Here is a 15682-nt window from a genome sequence, read left to right on the forward strand (position 1 = left end):
AGGGGCAGCTTGAGGATGGCTGGAACTACTGAATGTTCCTGAAGCGGAGCCAGTTTAATTTTGTTGATTACTGAGTTTGAGAAGATGACGTCCAGTGAGATACGCCCAGTTCCCACGTGTGTTTAAAAAAATACATGGGCTGGTCCTAACCTTTTAATGTCAAATTCATATTAGTGGTCATAAATGTTTTCTCTTTCTCTTTACTTTAACCAGTAATATAGCCCATTCCACAGGAATTAAGTTTTTTCCATTTTTATTCTATTCTGTTCTGCATGTGTTGTAGGGATAAGGGGTAGATGATGAAAATGGCTGTTTACAAGAAAAATGAAAACAAATTAGGCTTTGCTGCATAATCTAATTGTTAAAAAATACATAGCCTCCTAGTCATGGGGTAAATGGGCTTGTGTTAGTCTAGTGCCTTAAAGCCATATTTTTACCTTTCTCTCAACGTGTAATCATGGTGAGCAGTCGCTGAACTGTTTGAATTAAAAACCAAATTGCTGTTTTCAACAGGATGCATTCAGTTTACTAGCCTATTCAGATCCTTGGAACAGCCCAGTTGGAAATCAACTTGACCCAATTCAGAGAGAACCTGTGTGCTCAGCTCTTAACAGTGCAATATTAGGTAAGTGAAGCCAGAAAGCACTTTAGCTAGTCTCTGGGGTATTTGAGATGGTATTTGTGCTGGCATTTATGTTTTGGTAAAATCATAAGGGAAATGTTTTCTACATTTAGAAAATTAAAATTACCTTAAAGTATAGAAAACTTCCTCTGGTATCTCAATCCCAGATTAAATAGATTCAAATGGAGTAAAAACAGGTATATTGGGGTGCATCTTGTGATTCTGGAAGACAGAAGTTTTTGTGTGAACGTGTACATAAGCATATCTGGCCCGAGCCACCTGTGTCACAGCTCCCACGGGGCTCGAGTGAGTGCTGTCAGCATCAACCCTTGGAGACACGTGACATTCTCATTGAAGTTCAGCATATTTAACTACATGCCCTTACCAAGTAAAAAAGGGAGGGAAGGGGAGAACAGCAGGCTTAGGCAGGGGGAGCACGAAGTGAGAAACTGGGATTTGCTGTCCCCTGGTTGGTTGCCATTCCTGTGAGCAACTCATTGCAAAGTAGGAGTGTGGTATTTATGTACTGAACAAATACTTTTTTTTTTTTTTAAACAGAGGACAATTTTTTTTTTTAATCTTTATTCATCCTTGGCTGTGTTGGGTCTTCGTTGCTGCACGCGGGCTTTCTCTAGTTGTGGCGAGCAGGGGCTACTCTTCGTTGCGGTGCGCGGGCTTCTCACTGCAGTGGCTTCTCTTGTTGCAGAGCATGGCCTCTAGGCGCGCAGGCTTCAGTAGTTGTGGCTTGCGGGCTCTAGAGCACAGGCTCAGTAGTTGTGGCGTGCGGGCTTAGTTGCTCCGCAGCATGTGGGATCTTCCCGGACCAGGGATCGAACCCGTGTCCCCTGCATTGGCAGGTGGATTCTTAACCACTGAGCCACCAGGGAGTCCCCTGAACAAATACTTTCTATGTGAATTCAGTAACTGCACATTTTGTGCATTTATATATAAACTACAGGGTTGATTGTTCACATAAAACTTTTCATATCTGGGCAGTTTTTCTCAGAGGTAGTTCAGATGAGAGCGATTTTTCACCTTTTTAGAATGTAATTCCTCAAGAAAAATGGGGACTACCAGTTTAGAAGTCTGTTCTGTGCTGTTTGGCCCTGTTAGGTTTATGTCTGAAACTATCTTAGATAGGATCAGTGTCACACAGAGAGACTTGTTGGAGTGAAGGCCAGGGCTCATGTGGCTGGAATGTAAAGGAAGCAGTTTAAAAGTATGCACGTTTGGGCCTTAATCTGCTTCTTTGTCCTTCTGAAATTCATTATTAATTCATGGTGTTATGGTCTAACACTGAAGTTCTGGAATAGTAGTAGTGTTTTTTGTTATACAAATTCAATGTGAATTTTCTTTGGGTAATGTGTATTTTCTTTGGTTATACGAAATTCATTTAGCTTTATTGGTAAAAATAAGTGTACTTAGTAGCAGTGCTGGGATCGTAGGGCAAATAATGGTTTACTGTAATTGTCCTTTTGAAATGACTACATTATAGGTAATCATGAAGCCCTAAATTGCTTTGTATCTAGGTAAACACTCAGACTTCAAAAGAATTTTTGAAAAGTGAACAGTTTTCTTATGACAGTTAAAAATCTTGGGTTCTCCAGGGGAATTAAAATTTTCAGTAGTAAATTGCTTAGGACCATTATCCAGGACATGTGTATTCTTACATGTTGTGCCATGTATTATGTAGTTCAGCTGTAAACAGTGCTTAAACTTATATTAAATGTATATAATTCTTGCAAAAGTAATGAGACTGAAATTGCTGTGGATGTATGTGTGCATATTTATAAACTGTGCTGTATTATACAGCTTCACCTCTAAATAGTGCTTCAAGTTATATGATCTGTAATTCCTGTGAGTTTCATATGCTAAAAAAATTTAAAGATGCTTACAGATGTGCCTCCCTCGGCCAAAATAAAACTGTAATGTGCTTACCTCTGAGCAAGGTTACTTCCCTGTGAACCTTCAAGAGATATTTTTGAAAGGATGGTTTCCTTTTCATTGTTTATTGTTATGTTGATTTTGTGTAAAAATTAAATTGTTCCTGATTCTAGCTGAGGCAGAGTTAGTTTATAAAGTCATTCCTGCTTAGAGTTGACCAAAAAATGTATCACCATCAGAATTTAGCTGAAGAGCATCTTGCCAGAGAAGAGCTAGTACTTGAATAATCTTAACCCACAGACCACTTTTCACCAGCGTGTGCATCTTTTCTTGCATTATCTGTATTCTAATATTCTTCATCCTGTGTTACTTCCCCTTACACCTTAAGTCCGGAACCTGCTCCCTTTATTTCTGCCTCATCCCTTCCGGAACTTCTCTTTCTCCCACCGCTATGTGCAGCCTCAGAACCAACCACATGGAGCCTTAACCAGCCCTGGATCACTGTTCTTGCCCTGCTGTCAGCTGTGCCTACAAGGACTGATTAGTAATTTTACTAACTGGGAATCTGCCTAAAATTAAAATTTGGACACCTGCACACAAGGAAAAGTTATCAGCTTCTATGGGTTTGGTCACTTTTATCATTAGTCCAGTTTTTCATTTCTGGCAAAGAATGAATTTTGCTGATGGTTACATTTGTACTACAGCTGTCTGACAAATGTCTGGTAGGTAGGGCCCTGAAAATTCCATTTAATGGTGATTTTTACAGATGTTTATCCTATCAATTGTAAATTAACTCCTCAGACTATAGGGTCGTTGGGCTCAGTTGTCTCTCGTGGTCACCATCACCACCTGCTCCCTTACCAACCCAAATGACATTCACCAACATGCCGTGGAAAGGATTCGGCAGCCTCTGTTGGGTCCTGTTCCCAGAAGGGGAAGAATCCATCAGTGAAACTTGTACCGAAAACCTGGTGCCGTTTTCTTTGGTAATGTCAATTGACCTTGGAAAAATAGCAGGGAAATACTAAATATTCCTTACTCCCCACTGCAAACATTAGATAATTACATCGTTTTCATCATAGTAAATGTGGAAGTTTTTGAGTGTCTAACACCTTGAAAGTCTAATTCTGCAAGAATTTTTTCTTATTACTTGAATACCCAGTAACCATATTACCTTGTCAGAGTAGATGTCCAAGGCATGTGCTGTTTGCTTAAAAACCACCTTTGCTAGCTAGCTAGGTAGTTAAGAGCAGTATAGACATCGGTAATTTTGTAAGTAATGCAGTATTTTCCTGATTGAGAGACGTTGTTTGAAATATATTGCTAATTGCTATTTCCATTTTTAATCATTTTTCCTCAGAAACCCACAATCTGCCAAAGCAACCTCCACTTGCCCTAGCCATGGGACAGGCCACACAGTGTCTAGGACTGATGGCTCGATCAGGAATTGGATCCTGTGCTTTTGCCACAGTGGAAGACTACCTACATTAGCTATGCATTCACGGAGCTCACACTTATATTGTGGCATATAGTCAACATGGAAGTAGACCAGTTCTGCTGATTTGAAATTTAGATTTTTTAAATTATGTACTGGGGACAGGTTTTTGTTGCTTTACATTGCTTCCTAGTTTACAGCATGATGCAAATGATTTTCTAACTTAGTGTTAGGAGAAATTATTTTCCATCTTTAACCTCTTAGTTGTCTAAGAGTTAAATATTACTGAATTTCAGACGTTCAAATTGATCATCACAAATCCTTTAAAACAATTACCTAAAAGAAACCAAAAAATCCTGCCTTCTTTGTTGGGGGGAGAGTGGGGGGAAGGAAACGGAACAAGTTGTGTTTGTGTTAGCATGTGGGTGATGTAAACTTCAAATTGGGAGGTGTTCTGACCCCCGCTCCCATGTAAGCAATTCAATCAGTGTAACTTGCAAAATGCATAAACATCTGACAGTTTGAATTTATAGTGTTGATGGAAGAAATCATTTTTAATGTGTACTGTAAAACTTGAAATACTCAGGAGCTGAGTGAATATGTTTGTTGCTACTTACAATCCCGACCTGTTAAGTCCCAGTAGTTTTGTTTTAACATGGTCTTTTTCAACTTTGTTTCCTGTTTAACTACAGAGACTTCTGTTGTAGACTCACAAGTTTAACTGTTGTATTATAACAGTATTACATGTCAACAGTGTGGTCATGACCTTTATTTATATAAAAACCAAATATTTAGTCAATTTACCGTGTCTTAATTTAATCTTTGTACACCTTCCATTTTTAAGTGCTTAAATGAGTACTATATTGCAATAAAAATGTAGTGATATAATTAACCAGCCATTAAAAATTTACTTCTACAGATACTAGAGTGTCAATTGAATTTATATTAGGTACTGGCATACTTCTCACGATTAATATAAAGTTAGAACAACTAAAATGAGTGGTTGCTACTATAAATCTGAGTTCTGCAACCTCAGACTGCCTTGAGTTTACTGGCCTCTGTGGATTAGGGTCAAACCCGATACTACGGGTGATACAGAAAGAAAGCAGGAAATGAATCTTCTTGTTTTCACAATCATAATATGGCATGTGACTTGCCATTTTTACAGCAAACTCCCAAACTGGTTAAAAGTAAAACATAAAAACAAGCTGTTCAACAGGATAACAAACAACCATGTCCTTTGGTTTGGTAAACCTTCTTTTAAAAAAGAACAGATTATCTAGCTACACTTAGATACTGCACTCTTCCTCGTATTCTGTGAAATTCTCATCAATAGCACAAAAATATCCAAGAAACTAAAGCTTCTGAGAGCTGTAGTGGAAGACTTTTCCTGCCACACACCCTGCAGGGGAGGGGGGAGGGGTAGCAGAGGAGCCCTACTGGTGTGGGCACTGCTTGTGTTCAGTAAAATGGGTAAACAATTATAAAAAGAAAGGAAAACAAGTCCTTTTAAACTGCTTTTTCTTCCAGGATGCTCAAAGACTATAAGGCACAATTACTTATACTCCATGGATGACATGTGACTGGGTACTACCCCAAACAGACTTACGATTTTTATAATGACCCTCTAAAATGATTTGTAAGTCTTTTATTAATCTTTTCAGAAAAATTAAATGCTCTAAACTAAAAATTTATAAGTTCTGTACATACAAAGTCCTCGTTCTTCATTTAGCTTTGATTTACTTCTTAGAAGTTTTCATCTTTACGACCATCCAACGTCTTTTAAACCTCTTGGCATTTTGTTTTTTCTGGGATGCTAGAATAGAAGGTTTTGTGCAGTTAAGAATAATAAAGAGATAAAATCCCCAAGAAACAATTCCAAATTTTCTAGTTAACACATGAGTGTAAATATTAAAATTAGGTACATGTGCATACATACTACACTGACCTATTCTTCAGAAGCAAGTTTAAAATAGTAATAGAAGCCATTGTAAGAAAAACATCGATACTGCATGAGTATTTACTATCTCCTTAAAAAAGAACATCTTTCAGGGACTTCCCTGGTGGTCCAGTGGTTAAGACTGTGCTCCCAATGCAGGGGGCCCGGGATCGATCCCTGGTCAGGGAACTAGAGCCTGCACGCGCAACTAAAGATCCCACACGTGGCAGTGAAGATCCCACGTGCCGCACACAACTAAGACCCAGCACAGCCACATAAACAAAAATTTTTTTTTTTAAAGAACATTATTCAATATATAAAACTATCAGATTCAGAGAATAAAGCTGAATCTTACCCCAAGCATTATTCAAAAACTGGGCTGCGGCCTTTTTCACCGGTAACCTCTTGTTGTCAAGAGACAGGAACTTGTTTACTAGGAAAGAGAATTATTTATCATTGCTTTGTTTAACTTGCAGTTAAAAGGGAGAAAAATAGTCCATAAAGAAATTACCAGTAGTTCTGTTGGTTCCAGGACCATATAAACAATTTTGTATGAAGGCTTTGGCCGCTTCTTGCCTTGAATCTCTCAAATCTTGGTCTTTCAGCCTTACAGCCAAGTAGCTTTTATTCTGGCTGGTAATCAATACGAAAGGTCAAAATGAGGCAGTGCTTATTTTCAAAATAAAGTATTTTTGTTAGTTGACTCAAATAGTGGAAAACAATATCCCAAGTCCTAATTTTGTATATGCACGGGTAAGATGATAAAACTAAATTACAGGACTATTTTACAAGTAATGTTTACATCTTAGTAGAGCAAATAAATATTTTTTTAAATATAAATACCAAAAACTTTCCACAGAGGATCCAATCTGAAACTGCTACTAATTAAGCCAATACTCTCCTCCAAAGGTCTTTACATCCTACACACAAAAAAAGAAGACTCTTCTTACCCAACAGTCTGTACTTTTTGCACTTTTTCTTTAGCTTTCTTTGAGTCACTTCCTTTCTCACATTCTTCATTTTTCTTTTGCAAATTCACTAAAACATTGAGTTATATTTCTAATTAGCACTGGTGTAAAAATAAATCAGGAACACATACTGGAGTTCACTTTAAATACCCACTGCACACCAGTGTGTGGTTTTTATTTGTAAGAAATAAGCTACAACTGGCAGGCCTGTTCCCATGCTCTTTCTAAGGGTCAGTAACATTTGACTGCAAATATCTGCAAATGCAGTTGACACTTAATGAGAAGTTATTTAAATTAGAATAGTTCATACCTTCTTTCAACTTTGCGGGTGATTTCTTCACACTAAGGAAGAACAAGAAGAACACTAATTGGGATGGCAGAGAGCAAAGGTGACTCAACCTGTTACAAAATTTCATCTGGTTTTACAAATAAGATACCCCTCCCCCCCCCTTTACTACCACCATTCTCAGTTTTTACTTAGGATCTTTAGAAAGAAAGAGTCTCTCCCCAGTGAACTGACAACTCAAAATCAACAAACTATACTAGGTTGGGAATATCTTCTCAGAATTTAAAATCTGAAAATATATTAGCAGGCTTCCAAAGCAGACTGTTGTGGTTAACAGAGTTAAAGTGAAATATTTAAGAATTATATAGTACAGTATTTGAAATACAAAGTGAAAGGTGGTAGGCCTGCCTCACTTTATTTGGAGAGATCTCGAAGCATTAATTGAACAATTTAGACACAAACGAGGATAGAGACAAGAATTTATAGCCTCAAGAAGTGCGGTCTAATGGAGAGAAAGACAAATGGCAAAATACAATGAGATATCTACACAGAAGCACTTGCACACTGGAAAAGCTCGATGTTGGGGCGAGCGATGGGGTAGAGGGAGTGAGAGAAGACAGGTGACATCTGGACTTGGTTTTGAAAGGTGAAAAGGACTTTGTCACCGTGATGTATCCAGAAACCGAGTAACTCTGGAAAAAGTTCTTTTACTGAAAATTTTAGAACCACTGTCCTAAGTCAAAGATGCAGGGCTAAACTTCTAAACTGAAAGCAGTAAGAGGAGATAAGGGGGAATGGGGAGGGGGGAAAGCAAATATTTAGAAATGTAAATTAAGTATGGTTTGATTGATTCCCTGGCACAGATGAGGAAAAGTAGCTTTAAACGTGCAGTGGATGTCAGAGCTGCTAAGTGAAATGCGGAACGAGGAGGGAGGCCAGGTTAGCGGCAGATAGGGCAAGTATGGGACAAGCTTGAGTTTTAGAAGCCTATGGATAATTGCCTGCTACTCCACTAAAGGATAAATTTCAAAACACTGTTTTATTCACACCATCTATCCTACCCCTAGTACAATGACAGTGGCCCACAACGTATTGAATGAACACACTGGGATCAGCAACTCAGAAACTAGTTACCTATGGGGAAAACAACAAACATTATAAAAACCAGAAGACTGAAAAGAAGTGGAATATTTCCCTCAGCCTGTCCCGCCAAATTCAAATACTGTGTAGCTTTTTAATTTAGACTTTACAATTTCTTCAGTTATTTGAGTTCAAATAAATGTACCAATATGTAATTCAAAGACTGTATGCAGGCAAGTAATAAAACGAGATCCATTACTTACCTAGTTTGTGAAGCTGTAGTTAACTTCTCTAGAATAGTATCTGGAAGAAGTTTTCTTTTCTTAAAAACGTTTTAAAAATCAATTAAAAGTGAGGTACACGACAGTATGCCCTGGATTGCTTTTAAAAGTTACCATTTTAAGGACAGCCCTACCTCTAGGCAAATAAATGAATTGGGCTGAACACCGCCCTCCACTATCTCTAAGCTGTGGGAAGACTGGGACCAAGCATCTCAGAAACTATTCCACATTCTTTGGAAGATGTGAAGGCTGGAACCCTCAGGTCACTATCATACACTGGAAGCAGTTAATATCACGTCCATATGGAGTCAGTTCTGTGGCCAATCTGCTAAACAGCAGAGAGCACGTCAATCATCCTCCATGTTGGAACGGCCCTTAGTTTCCAATGCACTTAATTCTCACGGCGACCCAGTTTCAAATAAACTACTTCCGCCGAGCGTCAGAGGTGGGGCTGACCCTACGATTTCAGGTTCCCACTTCTTCCCACTCCCTTTTTCAATCGGTGGACAGCAAAGAGCACGAGCACCTTGTCACTGTAGTCAGAAGAAAATATTAGCGACTTTCCTCTACCCCACATCCTAGCAACTTTGAATTCTACCCCGAGCCGTGTTGTGAAACGCCGCCCTCCCCTCCAACCTTCTGTTCGATGAACAACTCCTCGCGTCGCTTCCTCTTCTCCTTCAGAAGCGTTTTATCCCTGGGAGAAAAGGCGACAAGTCAGTGCGGGCAGGGACGAGCGGGATGGGAAGGGGCGGTTCTCCCCGCCCGGCCGCGGGCTCCGAACCTGCGCACGGTCTCGCGAACTCGCCGCTCCTCTTCTTTCGCTTCCGCCTGAGCGCTGGCGAAAGTCAGCTCCTCCGGGGCCTCGTCGTCAAGCTCATCGTCCCCTTCCTCGTCTTCCTCCAGCGGCTCGGCAGCCGCGCCGCTGCTCGGCTGCCCGAGCAACAGGCCGTGCTCCGCCTCCTCCTCCGAGGCGGGCTGGCCCTCGTCCACCATCGCCGACGCCGAAACCGGAGCGCGGGACGCGCGCGGTCTGAGCTGCACCATGACCCAAGCTGCGCCCGACCTCTGACCCGGAATCAGCACGCAAGCGGAGCGTGACGTAAAAGGCAGGCGCCGCGGGTTCTGTCGCCCTCTGCAGGTTCCGAGGCCCCATTGAGCTATGCAGAGGCGCATGCGCAGAGCGGGGACGGGCGTGGCCTGAGGAAAGCTGGGGGCCCTTCCCTTCCGCCCGGCTCCGGGGCTGCGCGCAGGAGGCCTCGCGGCTCCCTCCTCGCGCACGACTGCGAGGGCAGGTGGCCGTGGTTTCTAGGCAGGAAAGATACATCCTGCTGCCTCCTTGGCGGGGATGCCGGGTGCAGGGTTGGCTGGGTCCTCGCGCTCCTTGGGGTGGGCTCGCAGGTCCCGCCTCCGGTGACCACAAGCCCCAGTCGCCCTATCTCCGCCTTTTTTAGCTCCGAGATCCGCTTGGTCGATATTCGGCTTTCCGCACTCCCCACAGAAGTGCAGTTTCAAAAGGAAGAAGTGCGCTATAGCGGCAGGACCCCATGCCTTTCAGCCCTGTTGTCGCCGACGAGAGACAAGGTCGACAGACTCGGATTTAAATCGATCCTCAGCACCAAACGTGGGCGTGGCGACCTCGGCCGCCCTCTCACGGGCATCCCTGACCACCAGCCCTCGGCCACTGCCTGTTCTGTGTCCATCACTGACTCCTCGCCTTAACAGCTTGTTGTCTGACTCTCCCGTTAGAACGTGAGCTCACTGAGAGCGGGGACCCCCCTCCCCGGTTCCCTGCTGTAACCCCAGGACCTTGCACGGTGTCTGCCCATCCTACCGTCACTTAGTGACGCAACCCCCCATACTGTGTATATTTATGCCCCCGCCCCCGCCCCAAGTATACTTATTTCATTTCCTAGCATACGTGGCCCTTCATGACCTTTGTGTTTATCTTCTCCCACCCATTATACGATAGCAAAAGATTCATCTTTCTCTGAACAAACCAAGCTATTTCTTATTTACCTTGCATTTGGACATGCTCTAGTGACACACACTCTGCCCTTGGAACTCCTATTTATACCTTCAGAAACTCCCACCCAGGCTGACTTCCTCTTAAAGACTTCAAGCACCTTAAGATCGACCCCATCCCCACTCTGCTCATCTCTAATTGCATTCTCTGAATCTTGAACAAATTTCTGTAACTATAGCTTCCATGCTGTTTACCAGTTCATATGACAATTGTCCCAACCCAGTCTTTGTGAACTCCTTGAGGGACGGTCCATCTCTCTCTAAGCACTGTACTTCTAATGTCTGTCATACGGCAGATGTTCAGTAAATATTGAATTGAATTGAATAATCCTACCGCACATAAACTGTGGAGTATTTTCAATTCGCTTTTCCTCTGCTCTGATTTGGAAGCAATTCCTAGTTTAAAAACAAGACCAAAACATGAACAAAATTGACAAAACAGAAACAAAAACAGCTACTGGTACCAACAACCTAGTAGGAAGGGAGTTGCAAAGAACAGTTCTGAAATATCTGGATCTTGGTCAGATAGAAATTACGAATTAAAAATATAGTCCGACTCCCTGAAACAGTGTTCTGACTTCCATCACTGCTAACACTAGGGAATTGTATACAGTACACTTTTGAGAAGCCCTACAACAAACCTGCTAGAAGTGAATGATGGTATTTTATGTACAAAACCTGCATTATAAGTATTACAAGTCCCGTCAGTGTGCGTGCTTTGACCCACCCACGTAAAAGCATCTGACGGGAGCCCTCAGGGTGCCTGGCTGATCTTTCAGACTCCCTGTGGGTTATGGGCGCCCCTCTTGCCCATGCAAAGGATACTTGGGATTTATTAAAAGGCGTGACTTGCAAATGCAGTACAAAGTTTTATGTCACGGCATCTTGTCATCTACTTCTACAAACGCCAAGGGTGTAATATTAAATGCAATTTTGTAAGGGGTGGGTGGGGATGATATGGACCAGCTGCATAATCACCCAGGGAGCCCACCTGATCCAAGGGAGCTAGTTATGTACGACCTTCATGCGCTGTTTACTGAAGGCCGCTCCTCCGTCAGGCCTCTGATGCTTGCCTTGCCGGCAGCAGGCATCCCTGGGAGCTGCATGAGATGGTGGGACTTGAGGAGAGGGCTGTATTCTTCCTACTTTACGCAGAGGTAGTATGAGCATAAAACTTTCAAGTCCCACGGGAAAAACTCCCTTCAAAATTCAGCGTCGGGGGAAGTGTGTGTTGATGATAGTGAGAAATGTCCTTCTGTGTTTATAATATTGAGGAACGACCAACCATCACCTCTCCCTTTCCTCCTTGTCCGCTCGGAAGCCCAGTGCTAAATTTTAGGCAGCTGTGTTTGTCCTTGGAGTCCATATATTTGCATTATTCTTTTTTCTCATCCTGATTTTCTACCTTACTGCTAATTTCTCTTCCTTCCTTGCCTGAATTCTTGTTGAAAGCTATCCCCCTGGAACTGAGGTTAGGCAGCCAAACAAGATAAACATTGACAAGAGAAAGTCCCCAACAAAGATATCTCTTGGGGTAACACCTTTATACAGTCAATTACCTGCTGTAGAAAGGGATTTTATTTTCCACCAAACCTTGCACAAAAATCAGAAATACCAGGGTTTTACCCCTCTACCCAAATACCAAAAAAAAAAAATTACTTTTTTTAGACAATCTAATTACAAAGTTGTTTCCCTCCCGGTAACCAACCAAACACATCAGAGGTATCTTATGTTTAGTTCAAACCAGATAACGTGAATTGACTTGAGAAGTTCTGTGACTTCTCCTTCTAAACACGTTTACTACTATTTCCTCTAAGTCCCATCACTTATCAGCAGTTTGGATTCCAGAAGATACATTCAGACCTTTCAGTATTCAGCTCACCATCCACAAGACTGTTTCTCCTGTTGGTGGCCTGGTACTTATAGATGCACTGTGATTTCTTCCTTCCTCAGGGCAATTAAGAAACAGTTTCAGTTTCATGAGGCGCAAGGGCTTCAGGAAGCGTCGTCCCACATGGCCCCTGGAAATGAAACCTGAAATAGCAGGACAAACACAGCAGAGTTAGGAGCAAGATGAACATTCTGCTTCAGCAAGTCAACTTTCTTAGTTACAACCAGAGTAAAATTCACATTCTCACAAATGCGGTCTTACGCATTTCTGTGCCCAGTTCTTTCATCTAGTTTCTGAAAACTCCAAATGCAGACACTTCACTATGGGTTGGCCCCTGTCACCAAGGGAATTTGGGAAAGCAATTGCTTAGAATTTAGGTGCTATAAATAAGGATTTTCTTTTAAGGAAGAAGGGGAGACATGGTTGTATTTTGTGATTGCTTTGCCAAACTCATAACTGACATATTGTAAGTTTTACAAAATCTTACTGACAGGTAATAAGGACAAGAAAAAAAGAGCCTCATGCGCCATGTGGACCGTACGGACTTTACCTGAGGCCACAGGCCTCTGCAGCCGTCCACTGAACTCGCGACTAGCCCTGACTTGCAGTCAGAAAGTAGGAAAAAGAGAAAGATCAAGAAAGAGGAGGGAGAGAAAAGAAGAAAAACCAACGACTTCTGCTTCCTTCAAGGGAAAACACTTAGGACAGGGGGAAAAAATACCCAACTAATTCTAGTGTATCGTTAATAAGAAAATCAACTGAGCACAGTTAAAAATGAAAAAAGCATTTCGTCATATTACTTATTCTTGATACAACACAAATCATGAATGCCTTAGCCCTTGAATACTCTGTTCTCTGTGCCACGAACAGACATCCCCGACCAAATGGCCTCTCTGATCCTTCTACCACTGGCAGCATGTGGAACACTGGCCACTAAAAAGCTCCGCCCCAGCACAGTCCCTTGAGGATTTTCCGAGAAGCACAGCCAGGCACGGAGAGCCTCAGCTTCCACATGTTCTTCCTTGTGCCCCTTTCCACATTCACCCTCCTCCCTATTTACCAAAGCAAGCTGCAGCTCACCTCACCCATCCCAAACCTTACAATGGCGCCTTATCCCAGAACGTGAAAAGAAAGGGATGTCTGAAATATCGGTGAGGATCTGAGAAAACAAACGGTTTCTAAAGACCGGCTAACACATGCGAGCAGGGCCGTTTCATCCTTGCTTTCAGTAAAATTGAAAGAGGGTCTTATAGAGTTGTCAATGAACAGATCACTAAACGTGATTCAAGATTACTATGGGTATTTCAGCGTATAACTTGGAAGGCGGTCCAAAATCTGAGTGGCGATGCCATAATGAAATTCCTTTCACGCCCAGGGTTTATGAGGCCCAGGTTTCTCAGTACTTTCATCTATAAAAAGCAAAAACTGGGACTTCCCTGTGGATAAGACCCTGCGCTCCCAATTCATGGGGCCTGGGTTTGATCCCTCATCAGGGAACTAAATCCCACATGCATGCTGCAACTAAGGAGCCCACAAGCTGCAACTAAGGAGCCCGCCTGCCACAACTAAGGAGCCCATGTGCCACAACTAAGGAGCCCGCCTGCTGCAACTAAGGCCCGGTGCAACCAAGTAAATAAATATTTTTTTAAAAAAGCAAAAACAAAGAATTACAATTGACATTGGACATTGAAAAGGCAAAATTTAGCTCGGCCAGTAAAAATCTTCCCTGCCATCCCTCAGACTGGAATTAGAGACACAGACACAGCCAGCTGCAAAGCTAGTAAGAAACACAATTTTTTCCCCCCAGGACAAGCTGCACAGTATCATAACAACTCCCTTCTTTGAGCGACCACTGCTTTGTTACTCACTGAGTAGGAATTCTGTCCTCTAAAATCATACACTACCAGTATGACGGCAGTAAAGAATGAAATATCCTGCATCTGGAGGACCTAAGCCTCCGAGAAGCAGCCTTACTTCCAACCCAGGTGCAGAGCTCCAGGTAAGGGATGTCTGGGACCAGGGTTCCACATCTACCTTCAAGGAAACAGGACCTTGCGGCCACTTTGCAGCCAGAGAAGATCTGACCCCTCTCCACACCCACAGCCCTGCTAGTTGCTGAGTCTATCAAAAACTGCTTCATTTAAACTTTACCTGAACTCAACCCTCCTTCCAAATCCTATAATAACTCCATCTTTTCCTTTGTTTGGGGACATGCCCCGCGGCTCCTCTGGGGTCTTGCTCACTGCAGTGGGTCAGGAAACCTGATCTTCTCAGAATACAGGTTTCCTGTGACCACAGGCCGACTGGGCTACAACAACATGAACTCCGTCTCCTTCTAACAATGCGTAATACTCAGCCATGGATACCCGAACTAATTCAAAAAACTCATGCCCCATGCATCTATTAAGAGGTGCATTTCCCATAGTTTTACTTTTATGGAATTATTAATCAAAATGTATCATTTGTTGTTTTCAACAACTTAGTACTATAAATTACTGCAGTGATAATTCCATCTACAAGAATTTTTCAATGGAACAATTTTTAAGTTTTAAAGAACTTGAAAATAGTTCAGTAACTCATATATTTTACAGCAGAATATAATAGGATAGTCAACAAAAGATTTTCAAGCATAAAAATACATTAATATAAATTTCTACGGTAGAAGTAGGATGGGAATACCAGTTCAAAGAGAAAAAGAAAAAAGGTGAAGGTTCTCATTGTTAAAAAGGGCTTGTATATTTATTCTGTAAATGGATGACGTGGGTATCAAGCAGTTGTGACATTTCGATTTGACTGGATACATTCAAATGGCAGTTTAGGATAATGGCAGTTTTATTTTTAAATGTCGGTATTTTATTTCCAGTAATTCAGAATCACATCTTTTTCAATGATTTTGATAAATTTTAGATGTCAAGTTTAAACATGTAAACGGGGGAGCTTTCTGGTGGCGCAGTGGTTGAGAGTCCGCCTGCCGATGCAGGGTACGCGGGTTCGTGCCCCGGTCCGGGAAGGTCCCACATGCCACGGAGCGGCTGGGCCCGTGAACCATGGCCACTGAGCCTGCGCGTCCGGAGCCTGTGCTCTGCAACGGGAGAGGCCACGGCAGTGAGAGGCCCACGTGCCGCAAAAAAAAAAAAAAAAGTGTAAACGGGGTACAAGAACAAAGGTGTTTGAAGACCCCTGTTCTAGCAGGCCGGTGCCTCTCCCCTCATCCCTCCCATTGTAGGATAACCAAGACCACTGGTGTTTTGCCCAGAATATGTTCATGCCA

The 15682-nt window shown here is 42.3% G+C and overlaps 3 protein-coding genes across 11 annotated transcripts in view; 1 reads left to right on the plus strand and 2 right to left on the minus strand.

The window, feature by feature from the left end:
- Positions 1–4863, plus strand: part of RANBP9 (RAN binding protein 9) — an 89782-nt gene extending 84919 nt beyond the window's left edge. Inside the window, exons 13-14 of the mRNA XM_060308063.2 lie at positions 514–625; positions 3867–4863. Of these exons, the coding sequence (XP_060164046.1) occupies positions 514–625; positions 3867–3997 (243 nt within the window). The 3' untranslated portion in view covers positions 3998–4863. The remainder of the gene's footprint in view (positions 1–513; positions 626–3866) is intronic.
- NOL7 (nucleolar protein 7) lies at positions 4696–10218 on the minus strand. Of its 2 annotated transcripts, XM_030881399.3 has the most exons (8): positions 9280–10211; positions 9132–9192; positions 8478–8536; positions 7159–7190; positions 6831–6918; positions 6392–6513; positions 6236–6313; positions 4696–5757 (listed from the first exon to the last, which is right to left on the minus strand). In XM_030881399.3, the coding sequence occupies exons 1-8, from the start codon at positions 9669–9671 to the stop codon at positions 5681–5683; spliced, it is 909 nt and encodes a 302-aa protein (XP_030737259.2). In that variant the 5' UTR covers positions 9672–10211; the 3' UTR covers positions 4696–5680. The 2 variants fall into 2 exon arrangements, with proteins under 2 accessions (XP_030737259.2, XP_060164055.1); XM_060308072.2 differs by lacking the exons at positions 6831–6918; positions 8478–8536 and having other exon boundaries at positions 9280–10218.
- Positions 10219–12047: 1829 nt separating this feature from the next.
- SIRT5 (sirtuin 5) overlaps positions 12048–15682 on the minus strand; it is a 28355-nt gene continuing 24720 nt past the window's right edge. For all 8 annotated transcript variants that reach the window (XM_060308065.1, XM_060308071.2, XM_060308064.2 and 5 more), the window contains one exon: positions 12048–12554. In XM_060308065.1, the coding sequence (XP_060164048.1) occupies positions 12479–12554 (76 nt within the window). In that variant the 3' untranslated portion in view covers positions 12048–12478. The remainder of the gene's footprint in view (positions 12555–15682) is intronic.

The sequence above is a fragment of the Globicephala melas genome, chromosome 11 (genome assembly GCF_963455315.2).
Source record: "Globicephala melas chromosome 11, mGloMel1.2, whole genome shotgun sequence".
NCBI lineage: Eukaryota > Metazoa > Chordata > Mammalia > Artiodactyla > Delphinidae > Globicephala > Globicephala melas.